General features: G+C 37.4%; 1 protein-coding gene across 1 annotated transcript in view; it reads right to left on the reverse strand.

The window, feature by feature from the left end:
• Positions 1–4,175: 4,175 nt before the first annotated feature.
• FRK (fyn related Src family tyrosine kinase) overlaps positions 4,176–20,176 on the reverse strand; it is a 123,767-nt gene continuing 107,766 nt past the window's right edge. Inside the window, exons 5-8 of the mRNA XM_072643081.1 lie at positions 14,745–14,903; positions 7,468–7,649; positions 5,469–5,634; positions 4,176–4,959 (exon numbers count right to left, since the gene is read on the reverse strand). Coding sequence (XP_072499182.1) covers positions 4,742–4,959; positions 5,469–5,634; positions 7,468–7,649; positions 14,745–14,903 — 725 coding nt within the window. The 3' untranslated portion in view covers positions 4,176–4,741. The remainder of the gene's footprint in view (positions 4,960–5,468; positions 5,635–7,467; positions 7,650–14,744; positions 14,904–20,176) is intronic.

A 20,176-nucleotide genomic window follows, 5' to 3' on the forward strand; every position in this document is an offset into this window, starting at 1 on the left:
TTTATCACTGGAAATTGTGAATGGGCACAGCATGGTATTTCCCACTAGCCTTATGGTGCGTGTGTCCTCCCTGTTCTTTGGTGCCCTTTAAAGCTGGCCATATCCATAGCCAAGTATACAGTTCATTAGTCACTTTGCCTTTTGATTTGGATGGCAAGATACTAAGCTCCTCCAGCTTTTAGAAACTGCTTCAGTACCCCTTCCGACCCCAGTTTTCTCTTGTCTTCTTAAAGGAGAACTTAGTGAAACTCATAATGTTTCTTGTCTTACTAAAAATTCTTAGGTTTGTGTCCAAAGGGCTTTAGAAGAACCACACAAAATGATTTATTCCTCCACTCCATCCTCCCCAACCCTCAAATAACCGAATTACATAAATAAAACATTATGTAAAAAGTGCTTTGGTACAATTTATGAGGAGTGAATTTCACAAGAGCTGGCTCATTGTAAAAAAATTCAACTTATCTTTTCCTGATCCTTTTATTCCCTAGAAAGAGAGAAATTTATGTCAGTTTTAAAAAAATCTATTACTGTTTCTCATAACCGAATCCATTATTTTTCTCCATGATCCTTCAGGTAAAAACAAGAATAATAGATTGCTTTGGCAGAGCCTTGACCATAAAAGTCCCCAAGAATCAGATGCAATAAGTTAAACACATTTTAGTGTGTACTGTAATTGAAAACAATAACCTTGCTTTTCCATTTTGAAATCAGCTTTCAGAGAAAAGTTCATAATTGTTACCTGTTACTAAAGAACAAATTATATAGTGGTTGAATTTGAACATATGGATTATTTCAGTTTATGCCTACAGAAAATCAAATAGATTTTGTACTCTTAAAGTTTGCCTGCAACATAGGTCATTTTGTTTTCCTTGGTCACCATAGTAAGAGTTTAACCTTTTTCTGCCAGAGAGTAGTTAGTAGATCAGAAGGTTGTTATGAAGGTACTAAAGCTGGTCCTGTGCTGCTACCATCCCACCTCACTTCTCCTATCTATGTACCCTTTGATTCAGTGACACTAACTCTCTTGCTGTTTCTTACACAAGATACTCTATTTCCCCATTCTAAGCATTTTCACTGGCTATACCTCATGCCTGGAATGAACTCTTTCCTCATCTCTGCCTCTTGACTTCTGGGGCTTCCTTCAAATTCCAGCTAAAACCTTACCTTTCACAATAAGTCTCTCCCAGTCTCCCTTCACATTACTGCTTTCCTTCTGTTCATTGCAGAGCCTTCTGAGATCTTACTGGACTGATCAGACATAGCCAGACACACTGTACCTTGACCTCAACACTATGATGTCATTGGTCCTCTTTGAGTACAAAGAATGAGCAAAAATCTCCATTTATTCTGTACATACCTTGTTTGTATATAGTTGTTGGCATGTTGTCTTCCCCATTTGATTTCGAGTTCCTTGAGGGCAGGGACTATGTTTTGACTTTCTTTGTATCCTTGGCACTTAGCACAATACCTAACACTTCACAGGTGTTTATTGGCTGACTGACTGCTCTTATCTTACATCTGATCCTTGCTCATGAAGAAACCAGAGCATGATCCAGTGAAAAAAATGCTAGAATTCAAGCCAGGGGACCGGAGTGAAAATTCTGACTCTTTTGTTTCTTCATATGTAAGATGATGTAGTTCCATCACATGACATATGAGGTTTCTTCCAGTTCTCTATGACCTTGTGCTCTTTTAGTCGACCACCATGAGACTCTACACAATCTGGTGTAAACCCCTGGATGATCAGCCCTCATTTCCTCCTAGAGAGAAAACAAAGATCATGCTCAAAATTCCTTTTCTATTTACTTAAGTGTACCTTTCAAGGTACATGATGGCATGGTCTTCTTTGGCAACAAAGGAAGAACACAACCCTGTGAGTAGACTCGGCTCCTCTTCTCCTGTCTGTCTCCCCTCCCCTTCCTTCTCCTCTCCAAAGGAACGTAAATTTGGATGGCCTAAAGATGCCCAGTTGACTTGGGTTTTACTGGCTAATTTTCCTTTCCCTTCCTTTCCCTTCCCTGAACATTGACCCTATTGCATTGTGAAGCTCAGACACCATGGGGCCCCTGGACCCTACGGCCTTCAGAGTGATTATCAATAATAACTGTTGCTGTTTCCCTCCCAGCCTGAGGTCTTTCTTTTCTTTGTCTCATTAAAGAGGCCATGCCCTGGCTACTACTTAAAGGGGCCTGAATATTTAATGAATGGGCAGTTGCCTCACCCTAAGTGAGTACCTGCATAAACCTTGTCTTAAAGGGGCATTCTGGGTCATCTCCAGTCATCCTGAGGAATATCAGGTCACTGGATTCAGATGACTCTGGAGGAGAAGTGAGGCTGGTGACCTTGCACAGCCCTCATTCAGTCAAAACAAAATCAAGTGCAAGTCAAGTCATTACTTCTCTGACGGCATGGTCTTCTTCGGCAAGGAAGGCAAATACAAGTGTACCTTTCATGGCATCCTGCACTCCCAAAGTTCTCAGTGAGAGTATGATTAAGTTCTGCTAATTGCCAAAGAAAGAATAGATTTTAATAAAGGATTTTATATTGAAGGTCAAACCATAAATGAAAATAGTAACAAAATCAGGTAATTTTCACAGCTATGGTTAGGGGGAAAATTCTTAACCAAACAAAACCAAAAAAAGAATAGAGGAGATTACGAAAGAAAATAACTCTGATGGCATAAGATGAAAAGTTTCTGGAGCAAACAAGAAGGAGAAGAGTAGTCAATTAAGAAAAAAAATCTTTGCATCATATATCTCTGACAAATGCTTGATTTTTAAGATTTAGGTGCTTAATCAACATTTGTCAATTGTGTAATTGAATTTACATAAATATATAAGACCAAATCAAAAAGCATTTATTAAGCATCTTCTAAGTGTCAGGCACTATACTAAGCCTTGAGGACAGAAAGAAAGGCAAAAGATAGTCCCTGTTCTCAAGGAGCTCATAGTCTAACAAGTGAGGAAACATGCAAACAACTATGCTCAAATAAGATATAAACAAGATAAATTAGAAATAATCAATAGAAGGAAGGCACTCAAATTAAGGAGGGCTGGCAAAGTCTTCCTGGAGAGAAGCTGTAACTTGAAGAATGCCAGGAAATACAGGAGGTAGAGATGAGAAAGAAGAGAAGAGGAGAGAATTCCAGGCATAGGGGATATACCACCGAAAATGCTTGAAGTCAGGAAATGGAATATCTTGCATTAAGAAACAACAAGGAGGTCAGTGTACTGAATTGTAGAGTAAATGGTAGGGAGTAAAGTATACATAAACTGGAAAGGTCAGAAGGGACCAGGTTGAAGGGCTTTATAAGCCAAACAAAGAATTTTCTACTTGATCCAGGAGACAATAGGGAAACCTGACTTATTACCCAATGGATGAAGGGTTGAAGGATATAAACAAAGAGTTCTCAAAAGAATTGCATATTATTAAAAATCATATGAAAGACTGTTCCAAATCACTAATGAACATAATAAAACTAAACTAATAAAAAATGGTCTCACTTCACAACTAGCACCTCGGTGACCAAATGAGAATGACCAAGGTGACCAAAAATGAGAATGTCAGTGTGGGATGGGTCATGGATTATATATAAATGTTGTTAATTGATCTGTGAATCAGTCCAACTAATCTGTAAGACAATTTGTAATTGTGCCCTTTTTAAAAGAAATTATTCGTGTTAATAACTGAAAATACTTACTTTTCTTACCAGAAAATGATGGCCAAAGATGTAACATAATTTAGGATCAAACGATTAGGAGAGAACTAGAGACAAACACCACCCTTATTGCCAGTTAGTGGTAACTTCATTTTTTTCTTCAAATATAAAAAGTATATTTTTCATGAAAACAAAGAACTCCCCAGGAACTCTGGGGCATATGAATTCTTTTCCTTGCTTAGATGATCTCTTTTTTCCTAAACTAGTTTGATACCTATTTCTCAAACCTCCTGAGTTATAGTTGTTATATATACATCAGGGTAGAATAACTCATCAACTTTGCAATATGATTCTGCACATTAAGAAATTTAAAGTAACGTTGATTATTCTCATATGACACATACAGTAGGTATATAGAAATCTCCCCATTTCCTTTTACAAAATGAGAGAGATTTAAATTCTTTTCCTCAACAGCTGCTTCATTTTTCTGCATAGCACAAAAAAAAAGTGCAATTACTCCCAGTACAATCAAGACATTTAATACGGCTTTACCATCATTGTAGTTACAGAATATTTTAAAAGAGAAGAGGGGGGAAATCTCAAAGCACAGGTCCTGCTGCGCAGCAAAGCAATCATATTCCTTCATAATAACAGCCGGATGAGATTCAGCGATCTGAGGAATAATGAATAACTGCACTAATCAGCAAACAGGAAAATGCTGCCACAGTTAAGAGAGTAAAAATCGACCATCATCTGTTGATTCTTATGATCGGTATTTCAACCAATAAATAGAAATATCTTCAAAATGAGGAGGGAAAAAGAATTTGTTTCCATTTATTTAATCTTGCCAGGCAGGTAGCTGGTGAGAGCATTCTTTTTGCACTGTCCTGCAGTGTTGTCCAGGCAAGGAGATGCAGAATAGTAATTTCTAGAGCACATGGTCAAAGTACCACAAAATGGAACCTCTTTCTTCTCAGATTTCAAAACTAAGTTGATTTTGTAGTTGATGGCTAAATTGAGTTTCTGGACCAATCATTCTCTTTGTTTATTCTTTGATAAACATTCATTATCCCACCTCTAGGTTCATCTAACGAAATCATTTGTATCCAAATAAGAGGAAGAATCTAATTCATAATAATAGTCCTCAAGCCTCCAGTGCAGTGACTCAAATGTTGGCCGATCTTTGGGTTCTGCGTTCCAGCACTGCAGCATGATGTTGTAGAGCTCCAATGGACAGTTATCAGGTTGAGGAAGTCTATAGTTTTGATCAAGCTTCTGAATTACCTGCATACCTGTCAAACCTGAGACAGAGAGAGAGAGAGACAAAGAGACAGAGAGAGATAGAGAAGAGAGAAGCATGAACCCAATAGCTGAAAACATTTTTTAAATTATTTTTTGACATTTTTATTCCATGGTGAAATGAATAGAGAGTTGGCCTTAGAGTCAGGAAGATTAGAATTCAAGTCCCACCTTTAATTGGAACTCTGGACAAATAATCCCCAGTGAACATGTGTATCACATGATCTTCCTCACAGACCATAGGAATTAAACTAAACCTTGCCCAGAGTAGTGGCTGTTTAAATATATTTTGTTAGCAGAGGTGGAAGAAGCTAAAACTAGCTCATTTATTCAAAATATCAACATCCCATGTTATATATTAAGCTTCTATATGCATATTATGTATACATATAATATGTGTATATATACATATATCCATGCCTCCTCTTTCTAAGGTTTAGACAAAGCATCCCATTAATATCAAAACAGGTGATCTGCAGCAGAAGGGCTAGTCTTTGAATAAATGACTCACCTGGATAAGGCACCTTGCCATAAGTAATGATTTCATAAAGAAGTATCCCAAATGACCACACATCAGACTTAATGCTGAATTTATGGGATCGAATGGCTTCAGGGGCTGTCCATTTCACTGGAAGCTTTATTTCTGGTTTGGATTCATAGATATCTTCATTTTCTACCTGTTAAAACATTGACAGAACCAACCCAAATTGAAGCATTCCCTTTTTTCCCCTCACCACCTTTGTTCCTTTATAAACTGTCTCTTTCCAAAACTAAATGGAAAAGGCTTTGGCATACCTTTTGCCTGGTTGAGGGTTGTGCTGGCAAATGTAAAATCTGGCATACATTGTTACAAAATTTCATCAGGAGCCACCATCCATGCATTCAGGCAGCGCCAAGTGAGCACCTACTAAGTGCCAAGTCAACATGCAAGGCACTGATAAAAAGATTCTGCTGGTACAGTGAGCCACATGGCAAGGCTGACTTCACATCTGGTCTTCAATAAATAGAACAAATGACAACAAGGATTGTCTGCTGTTTTCTGATTTACTGATGGTATTGAAGGGCCATTGACTTTGATAATTATCACTTAACCACTTTCTAGGACTAGAAAACAGACTCCAAATGATTTAAATGCCTATGTCCTCTCATCGTGGTTCTAATTAATTTATGTAAAGAGAGCATGATAGATTCATGAGAATTAAAGCAGTTATTTACTTGTAGCTGAACTACTCATATTGCAAGCCTATCGACCAGGGAAACATGTTGGAAGTCACAAAATTATACTTAGAAAAAAATAGGATTATCTAATACGATATTATCTCTTATTTCTTATTTCAGCCCTGCTGGGACACAGCACCAACAAATATATCCAACTGGAGAACCAAAGAAGACTGACCAAAATAACATAAAAGGAATTAAAGATGGAGTCACTCACTTCACAAAGAAATGGCATAGGGCACTGCTGCACATAGCAACTGACCCTGCAATTTTCAACCAAAGATTCAATGATATATGTATCTCCTCCTTGTATGTCCAAGCGAATATGACTATCTTTGTGTTTAGGTATGCATATGCATGTATGTAAAATGAGGGAAGGAAGGAGGAAATTTTAGGTGAGAGTATCTAAAAATATCAACATATCTGAATGAAGAATTAAAAACTTTAGTCTAATATCCAATTAGTTTTAAATGTAGGTGTCTGGCATAATTTAATAGAATAAATATGTATGTGTGTGTGTGTGATGAGGTCAAGGGAAGGGGGATGCCTACCTATATAATCAAGACTTGGAAAGAGATTGTATGTATGAAATGGTAGACACACTGTAGAATCATGTCATAGACACTCATGATGACCAAAGATCTAGAGATAGATGAAGGCCAAGTAATCCAAGACTCTCATTTTAAAAATCAAGAAACTGATGCAAGAGGAAGTGAAGTGACTTAGCTTCTCACTTAACAGTAATAAGCATCAGAGGCAGTATTTAAACCCAAGTCCTCTGACTGAAGAACCAATACTCTTTTTACTACCATTAGATCATAACCTCCTTGACAGCAGGGACTGTTTGCCTTTCTTTGTATGTCCAATGCTTAGAGAAATACCTAGAACATGGTAGATGTTTAATAAATGCTTGCTATCTTAACTTGATTATGCTGCCTCCTTATGAGAGATGATGTGGGAATATATGTGACTACATGACAGATTTACTTATCTGGAAAAGAAAGGAAAAAAAAGAAAACATCAAAAGAGAAGACAGGAAGAAATTTTATAGGGAAAAATATCCAACCTAACACTGAATGCTCAACAAAAGCAGTACCAGTTTTCAAAAATTTGAGCTCCTTTTTTCTTGGGCACAATAGACTGGTACAGTTACTCTATAGGTGATTTGTATCTAATGAAATGATGCGTGGACCAGGAGATTGAGAAATATTGCTTTAAGAACTGATAGTGAGTTTTTTAATTCCAATGCAAAAGAAAAATTACCAATGTAAAGACACAACACCCAAATTTACCTTGAAAACTCTTGCAAGTCCAAAGTCTGCCACTTTGTAAACATTGTGTTCACCAACAAGGACATTTCTGGCAGCCAGATCTCTGTGGATGTAATTCTGGGATTCTAGGTAAGCCATTCCTGAGGCAACTTGAGCTGCCATGTCCAGCTGTTGAGGCAGGTGGATTTTGGACCCAGCATCATCTAAACAAAAGAAGGGGAAAAAGGTTATAAAAGTATGTCAAATAATTACACTGCTCCAATGACTTCTGTTTATCTGAATGTCCACAGTGTCATTAATGGGGATTAATGCTTATAGGATTAATTCATGAATTAGTAAATACAAACCAATTCAGCAACTGAAATCTCAAGAAATAATAAGATAGATACCTTAACAAGTTCAAGCATACATTTACCACCAACTAGTAGTCATCTTTTCATCCTTATGCTTTGTCTTCTACTGTTCTTAAGATTGTATTCCCACCTTCCTTAATAACTCCCAACCCCAGCTCTGAGACTTCTTCTTTTCTTTCACTGCCATCATAATTCTATATTTAAATCAACTGTCATTGCAACTGACCCAATTACCCAGACCAGAGACCATGGACTGGAGCAAATTTGGGTCTGGGGCCTCACAGCACTACCTTTTCTGGAGCACCTTTTTAGGACCTCCTCATTTCACCTCCTCAGTGACCACCTCTACCTCCTCTTCATTCCCCCTCCAATCATCTTCCAATTTCCCCTTCTGAAAAGCATAAACTAAGATCAAATAAATGCTACCATATTTCTCAAATGAGCAGGGTCAATCTATGGCCCCACACATGTATACTAAGACATCTCTGTGTATTAATGTCCTTTTTATCCTTTAAGGATTAATCTAGGTACCATCTTCTCTCTAATCTTCCTAGTTAGAATCAACCAATCAATCAATAAACATGTATTAAGTGTCTTCTGTGTGTCAGGCACTGTGGTAGATGCTAGGGATACAAAGATAAAAAAATAAAATCAGCCTTCTCTCAGGAAATTTATAGTTTGTTAGGGGAAATAGCATATGTGTATATATATATATATATATATGTATATATATATATATAAGCAGATGTAGAATAAATAAAATGTGGTTACATACAAGGTATTTTAGAGGAAAGGTGTTAATAGTTGGAGGGAGATCAGAAAAAGCTCCATATAGGCGGTGCTTGAGTTTGGTCTTGAAGGAAGTGAGAGATTTATGAGGCAGATCAAAGAAGGAATACATGCCAGGCATGAGAGATGGTCAGTGCAAGGGCATAGGGATAGCAGATGAAGTATCATGTATGAGGAAAACAGAAAAGACCAGTTTGGCTTGACTATAGAGAATAGGAAAGGGAGTGGTACATAATGAGGTTGGAAAGATATGTTGGGACCAACTTGTGAAGACCTATAAAATCCAAACAAAAAAGGGTTTATATTTTATCCCAAAGGCAATAGGGAGCCACTGGAGTTTACTGAGTAGGAAATTAACACGGTTAGATCTGCACTTAAGAAACATTGCTTAACTTAATGGACTGGAGTAGAGCGAAACAATACAGGGAAATCAATTAGGAGAAGATTACCGTAATCCAGGCAAGAGATAATAAGGGTTTGAATTAGAGGGGTGACTGTGTAAGTAGGGGGGGCGGTGCAGAAAAGTGTTGAAGAGATAGAAATGACAAGATTTGGTAAGTGATTGTATATGTGAAGTAAAAGAAAATCAGAATAAGATAATAGAGATCACAAATCTGAGAGACTGGAAAAATAGTGATACCATTGACAGAAAGAAGGAAGTTCAGTAAAGGGGAGGGTTTGAGGAAAAGGATCATAAGCTCTGTTTGGAAAATGCTGAGTTCACTAAGGGTATGCTGAGATCACTAAAAGTGATCCCTCCCTCAAATCTCTCATGCCTCTCTGTTTGACTCTTGTGCACGTAGAATATTTCAACTTTATTATAGTTAGTTTGTGAGCTGTTCTTATCTTTCCCACCAGATTGTTCCTTGAGGATGGAGAATGTGTCTTATACTTTATTTCTTCTTTGTATCCCTAGTGCCTAGCATTGTGTCTCTTAGGTAACAGGTGCTAAATAAATGTTTGTTGAATGAAATGAGAGTAAATAAAATCTCTTCCCTGATAGAGGTCAAAGCTCTTAGTTTTACACATGGGGGACAGACTGTAAAGCATCATCTGATTTCAGCTTATCTGTAATTGCCGGTAGTTGTTCAGATATTGGCCTTGCCATCATTCTAAGCTACAGAGACGGCCCTTATTCTTCCTTAGAAATTAACCATGAAAAGCAAAGGACTTGTCTGGGTTGTTGCATGGGAACCCTGAGGTCTCAAGGATATGTTCATTCCATTTGTAGCCTTGGGTGTCTAATGGGTATATAGATGCTTCTTTTTAAAGCCTGATATGCTTTAAGTAGGCAGTGTGCCCCCTTAAGGCCCTGAGATGCCTTCAGCATGTGTCATTACTAATAACAAACATGACTTCTTCAGCTACCCATTAGCAGAACCTAAGGACAAAACATAAGTTTTCTTACCAAGGACAGGTTGGCCCAAAGGCGTAAGGTGCTACAGCGTATGACTTTCTGTGACTTTGTTAAATGAAGTTGTTTATCCCCTGAGATGTATTTTAGTTACCAAAAGGTTATTAGATGGAAACATTAGGCTCACAAATAGTTAGAGGATAGATTCCTCTTCTCCACTTCTTTTATAAGATTTTTTTAAAAAAGCTACAAACCTTTGAGACATGAATAAACAAAATTCAATATGTCCTTGTTCATTAGTATGAATTTCACTGTGACATGAGGATTCTGTGACTGGCCAAACATTTCATTAAATGAAAAGTATTGCAATATAATGAGAAGAGCACTGGATTACAAGTCAAAAGGTGCTAGGTTTTTAGACATAGCTGTGACACTGACTAACCATGTGAAGTAAGTAGCCTTTCCTCCTGATCCTTCCAACTGCTAGTGCCCTCCCTCATTAAACTACCAACTCTTAATTTTTACTTTATACTACACACATACATATGGATATATATACATATATGCATACATATACATATATGTATATGTATGTATGTGTGTACGTATATATGTACACCCTATGTCCACAATATAATTACAGATAAGTAAAGTGGGGCAAAGAATGATTAAGAGACTAAACCAAGGTCTCAAAGCTAGTCATTCAGTGACAGATTCTAAACTAGAACCAAAGCATCATCACATGGTAGCCATACTTCTGGGGATGTATCTATCTGTTTTGAGTTAGGCTGGTCCTCTTATAACAGGCATAAAATCTGTCACTAAGTCTGCACTTAAAATATTGCTAGTTTAATAGAAGCTACCAGAACTTTCATTCCCACTAACCTAGCCTTGAAGAACACCAGTTCAGTTCACCATTAGGTAGATAACTAGAAGTGCAGTAGAAATAGAGCACCCATTACTGAAATTACTTCCACTGCAATCCTCCTCCAAGCACATCCCTGTGATAAGGTTGAAAGAGGCCTAGAATAAGACTCAGAAGAGCTGTCTCTGACATTTATCAACTGCTGGACCATGAGAAAATCAATTAACCTCTCTGAGCTTCAGTTATCGCCCTTGTGCAAGGAGGATAAGAATATCTAAATCACAGAGTTACTGTGAAGAAACCCCTTCTAAACTGAAAAGTGCTATATTATTAACTATTATTTTTGCTACTCCATTTATTAATTAAAACTAGCACATTTGAAGAGGGATTACAAAGCTTAATGATATCAAACTCAAATAGAAATGAAGGTAACTAAACCATATATAAGGATCCCTGTGGGTTGCATTTCTACTTAGAAAACCATGGATTATCCTTGTTTTCACCCTATTGTATTTTTATTTATTTTGTTAAACATGTTACAAAGACATTTTAGTCTAGGTTAGGCTATATATTTGACACCTTTGATGTAGATGATAAAAAATAAATTAATAATGCCATGTTGCCTGTCCATCATCACCAAGACAGAATGGTGCTACTCTGACAATCATTTCTGTGATATCTGATCCATTCAACAATGAAATAAAGGCAAAATTCTATTTAGTCTTGAATCAGTGTGAGGAAAATAAAACTTAAGTTAATTCATATGGAAGTAATCTGTCAATCGCTTTCTCCAGTGGTAGCTCAGACTGGAGAGACCATCAATGAGGAAGTCAGGGATATTTTGGACTTCTGGAAGAAAATACTTTGGTTACTTAAAAAGACTCATAACAAGTGACTTTTGAGAAAGTCCTGGGTCAATGGAATCATGGATTACAGATTTTGAGCTAGAAAATACCTCAAAAACGATCTAGTTCAACCTTCTCATTTTATAGATGAGAAAAATGAGGCAAAGAAAGGTTTAGTGATTTGCCCAGGCCCACCAAAGTACTAAGTGGGATTTAAAGCTGGGTCTGTTGACACCTAATGCAACATGTCTTCTACTGCACCATGTTGATCTCAATATTTAGAACTTCCCAGATTTTCAAACAGCAAAAACAGATGGAATCTTTTAAAAGAAAAAAAAACATATCTGCCCTCTGTTCTGAGCTGTCTCCTTGAGAGTACCTCTAGGTTTACTTGAGTATCTGCCAGCAAACTTCAGAAGAGAATGGGCTTAGTGGGTACATGGGCTAGGATTTATTTTATAGCAAAAGAAATATCTACTATTCTCTAAAGAATAGTTTTACTAAAGTAACTAAAAAGGAAAAAACAAAACCAAGTTTTTGGTTTTTATTTATCCTCTATGTTTTGGAGTATAACACATTGGACATGTGCTACAGATATTGCTTGGGAGGAGCCAGGGTTGGACCTGTAATTTCATGAGAGCAGCAAAAACCCCTCCATCAACTCAAATCAGCAATTTATCTTTACCTTATGGTCTTGGAATGTTATCTGAGATAACAAGAGGTTAAGTGTTTTGTCCAGCATCATGAAGCCAGCCATGTGCCAGAAATGGAACTTGAACTCAACTGTTCCTGCTTTTTGTCTGCTGTCACACTACCAGTCATCTGCTAGTGGCATTGCTACAGTTTTTGAATGAAATTTCTCCTATTGTGGAAGAATTTATCTCAAGAAGTATTAAGAAAGCTCAGGGACTTTACAACGATGTTCTGTTATATTAAAAAAAAGTAAATAAATGTTCCTTACCTATCAGATACAAAAACTAATTCAAGGAATGGTGGATAGGAAAAGATTTTCACTGACAGCTATAATACCTGCAGGAAAGTCAGTAATAAACATTTTCCTTTCTAGAGACTGCCATAGCCCAAGAATTACCTAAGTAAACCTCACCACAAGCTCCCATTACAAGAGCCACATATCAAAACTGATATAAATGCCTATAAATTGGTGACGATTTACATCTGCAGCAAGAAAATATTTTCAATCATGCTCCATTACTCAAGAATGTGTCAGTTTAATAATATTTCTCCTCATGGGCAACCCAATCAAGTGGTAGATTCATTTTAAACTAGCTTTGTTGAATTAAAAATTCCTTGATTGAGAAGGGATTGTTTGTGTTCAGAATCTCTTTAAGCCTTATCCTGACAGGTGAATTTCAGATCAGGTTCTGCACCTGGACAAACTAAGCCTTAATTATCCAACTGGGACTGTTAATTGTCCAATAGTCCCTACCAAAGTCAGCAAAAGTTGTCATCAGTTTAAAGCCTTCCTCTGAAGCACTGCCTAAACAAGTGATTTTTATGTCCAAAGTTGCTGCTCTGATGTCATTATTGTGTTGTCTATTTTGGAATGGCCCCAAGAGTCCAAGAACAAATTACGCCCCAGAATCCATTCCATTTTTGAGAGGACAGGTCAGACTACAAGATAACCACTGAGACTCTTTCCTGCTCTGAGTTTTGGTAGGGACTATATTTGGCCTTTCTTTGTATTCCCTAGAACTTAGCAGAATGCCTAGTACATAGGAGGTGCTAAAAAAAATACTTGTCAGCTGTCCAAGAATGATCCAAGTTTCTTATCAATATTCCAGAAGCTAATGTCCTCTATTCACTATAGGACATCTCTCTGGTCTATGCCCTAGATCCTCCATAAAATTCTAACTTCTGGAAGGAAGGACTGTATCATTTGCTAGGGGCAGTGTCCCCGTGGCACTCTTCACTTGGCAGGTAAGTGAGTTCTGATTCTGTTCAATTTTGGTAGCTCCATGCAGTGTGGCCAGGTGGTTTTTTTTTGTGTGTTTGCAGTCATTAAGGCAACAACATTCATTGGGACATATATTACTCCAGTGAGCTAACCTCATCACAACCTCTATTCTCCTTCTTTAGTTTTGTAGCTTAATGATACTGATTCCCCAGATCATGCTAATGTCAGAGGAAGGTCCTTTCTCCTTGGAGATTTTGGATCTGAAGCTTGATATATGCTTTTCCTTCTTGCATTCTTTATTGTCCTATGATGGATTTTGAAAAAAAATGATCAAAAAACTATTTTCTCCAGATACGGTGATACTAGCAAGCCTTTGGCTATTACAACCTCTAAGCATTCCTATTTTCATGTACTTTATATAGCTCAGTTTATTATATCATTCATTTGTAATGTGCACCAAAGTTGAGCAATGCTTTTAATACTTTTTAGTATAAAAGTATGAAGAACAGATGCTAGGCAGAACAATATCTGCTTTTCTGTTCTGAATTTTAAGACATTTTATGAAGTAGAAAAATCAATAAGCATGCAATATGGTGAACAATATAGTGTGAGATAGCCCAAACACACACACATACACACATACACACACACACACACACACACAAACACAAGAAAAAACACATCTCACTATCGCCCAATATTTAATATCCCTTAGATCCTTTATCTAGTAAATATCAGTTTATGAATTTTAATACTTAGTATGAGCAAGAAGTGTATTATGGCACTAGGCTCCTATCCATTCATGACCCAATTCTTCAATGTCTCTTAGTTCCCAATAGTAGTAAATATCAGTTTATAGATAGCAACAGTGTAAAGTATTTCATGGCTCTGAGTTCCTGTTCTTCAATTTCCCATTACTTTTAAGTACTCTGATGTGTCTATTGTGAACTATTCGGTTTTTTTAACAGTATAAATATTTTTTTCTCCTCCCTTTAAGCACAAAGTACCCATCATCTCACAGACTAATTGAACCACTCAGTGTTAAGACATCCATTGTCACACATGTGGAGATAGTAAATATCCTTTGGGTTTTAAAAGACCTGCTAAATTGGCATTTATGGCACTACCTAAAACAAGCTCCTTTTTTCTTTCTGGTTTTATAAAGTCTTTAGCTTACTTTGGAGATAGACTTGCAGACTTCCGTGTCTCATCAGTTCTGTAATAATATAAATTGGATCCTCTAAAGTGCAAACAGCATAAAGCTGGATAAGCCTGGGATGTCTCAGGTTCTTCATTATCTGTGCCTCCCTCAGGAAGTCCTTTGGATCCATTGAACCTGAAATAAAAAGAAGGGGGAAAAATCACTTGACGTTATTAAGGGCATTCCTGTCTGCACAGCAACCTTATGGGAATCACCAAGATTGCTTTCTGCCTCTTTGTAAAGTAAGAACAGCAGAGCCACAAATCTTTAGAGTTATCAAAGGAGAGAATCAGTTCAGATGAGGAAACCTAATAACAGGAACGTGTCAGTGCATCAGGGTTATGGTGTTTATGGGTTATGACCCATAGGTGAACGAAGGTTGATTTGGGTCCATGTGAAAAAGAAAAGAGGAAAAGAATACTGGCAGCCTAATTGATAAAATGTGGCACAGGCATACATAAGCACTGTTAATGTGGAGAAGGGAAAAACACTGAATATTTAATTACTGCAGCAAAAGCTTTTGTGTCCAAAGGCAGAGAAAGGCTGCTGACTGCATTAGAACCATAGATACAGCCACTGTCCTCTGCATCCACCCTGGGGGAACAGCTGGCTAACAAACCTGAGCAGGGGCACTTCTGCTATATTTATTTTCTCAGTTTGAAGGAGGCATTGTATTCAAGTCAGGTAGAAGGGACTTTTCAAGTCCATCCCCAAAACATGACGTTGGTATGCAAGCAGCCACAGCAATTTCACACAACGTAGCAAGAACTAACTCAGAATGCTTTCTCCTGAGATACGGATCTTATCACCCTGTTAAAATTGTCAGAATGCTAATAACTTGACCAAGTGATAATGGAGACGTATCCTAGTCTATTTTAAAGTGTAGTCCACAATTAAATTGTGCTTAGATGCCCCCATTGTGACTCTCCAAGGAAGATGGAATATGGTTAAAGTCAAATGAAATCAAGGATGGGAAAGGATTCTAACACGAATTTCTTAAGACAAGTAAAAACCCTTTTCTTTCTCTCAGCAAAGCAAGCATTATTACTGACTTCCTGATAAGGAGATGATGGACTAAGAGGGCAGATTGAGACCTTTTTTTTTCTTTTTGGACATGGCCAATGAAGGAATTCATTCTGCTAGATTATAAAAGGTAGCTCTATTTTTCTTACTTTCTCAGGGTATGATATGGGGGAAGAAGACAAGTCTTCCTGAAAATAAAATTTATTTTAATTTTTTTAAACTAAAAAGCATTATTGTTATTCAATTTGTATTTTCTTTTTCAAACCTTATATAAAATCACAGTCAATTCTTTTACTGTTTGTACTGATTTGACCAATAAGATATGACCGAATAACTTGTAAAACTGGTCCTCACCATGGTCATTGGTGTTTGTAAGAATTCCTATAGACAGGGCTTATGTTCTTTGAGTGAGGTGGTTCATGTTTCCATAATGTTGTTTTACCAGATGGGTGAACACTCTCTTTTGAGTCACAATGTCTCAAAAGAAAGTTTTTGGGAGGGCATGGTAACTGTATTGAAAGATTTAGAGTCTTCATGTGGGGGGAAAGTTAAGCATGTTCTTTTTTATTCTAAGGGGAAAAAAATCTAAGCCAGTGAGAGAAAGCTATGTTCCAGCTCAATATAAGAAAAAAACTTCCTAATGAATTATTATTATTACATGTATAAGGTATATTTTGGCCAAGATATAGACACTAAAATTAACTTTCAATAAGAAAAAAGTACTAGAATCCTAGAATTAGAAGGAACCCCAGAGGTTATGTAATGAATTCCAGATTGGAAGTATAACTCTCCACCTAGAAGTGGTCATCCAGCCTGTGCTTGGCGACCTAAAGTGCTGGGAAATTCACTAGATCATGAGGTAGCCTATTTATTAGGAAGTTACTGCAGAGAGAAAACTTTTTGAATCTATATTTAGGATGCTCATACAGGATCTCTTGGAGTTCTATTCCCAAGGCACCTGGAATTCATTCTCCACATGTCTCTTTGTATGTTTTCTCTGGTTCTCTGGCACAGTGGAGGCAATTGTTTTGTCCTTGGGTTCCTGAGAGCAGAGTTCCCTGAACAGGGCCTCATTAGTCTTTACTTATCAATCTATGGTTGGAAGGAATTGAGAGATCAGTCTGAGCTCATCAGGTTAGGAGGGATAGCTGTGGATGAGATTTGACCCCAGACTGTTCTAATTAAAATCTTGTCAGAGAATGTAGTTCTGATGATCTCTTGAAACCCACCCCCAATTTCTATGGTCAGTGTCCTATTTTCTCCACTACAATAAAGCCAATCTGCTGAGACATGACTCTATTCATTGTCCACTATTTCTCCATAACCCCTTCTTCCATTTTTTTGATTCTAGCTCCATCATTGTTATATCATGTGAAGGTCTAATTTATTAGAACAGTTTGCACCTAGAACTTCAAAGAGGCTTACAAATCACAGTTAAGAGTTCTCTTTATCTGACAGTAAGTGTGTCTACACTACATTCAGATTGGTCATCTGCCAATTAAAAAGCTGGGAGACACTGCTAAGATGTTGGAAGAAAAAGTTGTAATCTACAGAAATCTTTCATACTAGAAAGTTTCGTAGAATATAAGAAAAAAGTGAATAAAAATAAATGCCAAGTCTTATATCTTTGTTTAAAAAAATCCACATCAGAAGTAAGAGAAAGAGAAGAGTGCTTATGTAGCTATTTCTCTGGAAAAAAATAAAACCAAAGAACTGGAGATTTAAAGAAATGTAAGATCAATATGTACCAACAATGGGATATCACAACCAAGAAAATTAATGCGACTGTGGGAATCCTTAAAAGAGACATGGTATTCAGCACAAGGGAAATGAAGGTGCTTCTGCACTCCCCCTTAGTTAGATCAAAGCTGGAATATCGTGTTCAATTCTTGAGTCATATTTTAGAAAGAACATTCATACGTCCTGTGGCTCAGCTGTGTGGGTGAATCCACACTGTCTCTAATGTTAGAGTTTCTTATAACAAGAGGCAATACTGCTGGCAAGTCCATCATGATGTCTTTATTCAAAGAATGTTTAAAGTAATTGGTGAAGTTCTCAGCACACAGGGGTGGAATCAGTAACATGGAGCCATGGCTAGCTGATACAAGCTTTAGTTTGTGATTCTGCATCTTGGCAGAAAGCAATATTTGCTCTTTGAGGGTTAATGAGTCACTTAGTATTGGTGAGATCAGTGGGGCCCTAATCCATGGAGACATTGATCCATGGAGCTTCCAGTGGTAATAGCATTATTACTTCTAGTCAAACAAAAGCAAATGTAAGCAAGTATATTATTATAGTGACTGAGGTTAGAATCATGGCCATGGAATCCTAGAAAATTATGATTCTGCATCAAAATGTTAGTGATAGTCAAGATGAGTTAATGACATTGACAGGCTGATTGTTCTTTTTCTTCCTTCTGTGGTTCAATCTGGCAAAGGCTAACAAGCAATAGAGCTTAAGAGACTCAATATCAACTCATCCAGTAACATGCATTAAATTTTCATTTTTGCCCATCAGAGCTACTGCAGGGGTTTATTCCAAGGGTCATCTTTATTGCTTGGTCGTCTGCTAAGCAATAAATAGCTGCTGAGATTGATTAATCGTCCAAAGGAAGTGAAAGCATTTAACCAATCACCAAAGCTATTTACTGCTATTGCACCATAAATCAATAACAATGATTCCTATTGGAGAGAAAACTGTTGCATTTTGTTTGTTTATGTGCTGAATTACAAGAAATATTCTTCTTGGTGTTTTCTAAAACTCCAGAGGGTCCTTCCTTTGAGAGTATTTATATAATGATGAGACAGAGAGAGAGAGAGAGAGAGAGAGAGAGAGAGAGAGAGAGAGAGAGAGAGAGAGAGAGAGAGAGAGAGAGAGAGAGACCTAGTAAAAAGAGCACTGGATCCAAAGTAAGTAGCTCTAGGTTTAAATCCTTATGCTAATTGACTATGTGGCCTTGGATAAGACAATTACTCTGATCTCCAGCTTCCAAACCTATTTAATGATAATTGTACTACCTGCTTCACAGGATTTGGAGAGAAAGATGCTTTAAGAGTTAAATAAATGTTTAGCTATTAATACAGATAACTGTTGTTCATCCATCCTCTTGAAGAAGAACACTGACATCATGGGTGATATCTTGACTTGCACATGAACTGGATTTAAGTGAGGCAGAGTTACACAAAGACATCAGTCTCATTCTCTCTCCCAGAGTCATCAAAGTCCAATGTCAAGAGGAAAATCAGTATAATGGCCCAGGATGACCTTGGCACCTTCAATGTCTGATCAAGCTGTAAGCTCTCCACAGCACCAGATTCAGCTACCTTCATGGCTGTTGGAACAAATTGTTCTCATCCAACCATTCCAATGGAGGAAGTCTTCACATGATTGAGATAGACACTCCCCTTAGTTACCAATGGTTTTGAGGCCTGTTGATTACCCTCAATCTGGTTTACAGCTTTGCTGAGGTGAGATATGGCCCCTAGATAATGTCTAACTGGAAGGGAATTTAGAAGTCATGTAGTTCAACCGTTTCATTTTACTCATGGAAATTGAGGCCCATTGAGATAAAGTGTCTTTCCAAAGGTAGTAAGTCAGATTCTCTGACTTTTAGTAAGTACAAAGATACAAAGATCTAAAATGTTAGCTGGTTGAGGAATGATTAATGAAAGTGATTATAACATTTTGCTTTGATAGCCTTGTAGGTGCCAAGGGAAAAAACTGATACATAGCCAACAATAGCTCAGGTAAAGTATATCTTCACAGCCCAGCCACATTTTTTAATAACCTGGAGCAATCAAGTGACTTTTAATCACTCAATATTCTGTTGACTTCATCAAATTAACTAGCCTTACTTTGAGTGAATTCTTTTGTTTAGGTAACCAGTAATCCTGAGATGCGGCAGTTTTTGTCATCCCCTATAAAATGAGGAGTATTTCAGTATCTTCAGTTTTGTCAGGATGGACATTCTACCTTCCAAAACATGTAACAACAATAATTTATATTGTCTTCACAAATTGTTATGACTCAAACACATCCCCCTGAAGCCAATCAGGTAATGAGTCTCTCCACACTGAGAGGCTGGCCCACATACAACAGACTTATATTCCATAACTGGGCCCAAACTCAGAGGCTTTCCAGCTTTGGCAGAATCTGCCACAGTTTGCGCTGTGCTGGCATAACCTTTAAAAACCCAAGATTACCACCAAGCTATGATGGGACATAAGAGAAGGACCATAGTGGAATATATGCTAATTACCTGCGTACATACAACAGAACTAGTAATAATGGAACGTTCTGGTTCTAACATTCTGAAGTCTGCCTTATGCTCAGTATTTGTGGCTTATATGAATAAATGAGGCCCCAGAAGGTCTATCATACAGGGT

Source organism: Notamacropus eugenii, chromosome 2 (assembly GCF_028372415.1).
Source record: "Notamacropus eugenii isolate mMacEug1 chromosome 2, mMacEug1.pri_v2, whole genome shotgun sequence".
Taxonomy (NCBI): domain Eukaryota; kingdom Metazoa; phylum Chordata; class Mammalia; order Diprotodontia; family Macropodidae; genus Notamacropus; species Notamacropus eugenii.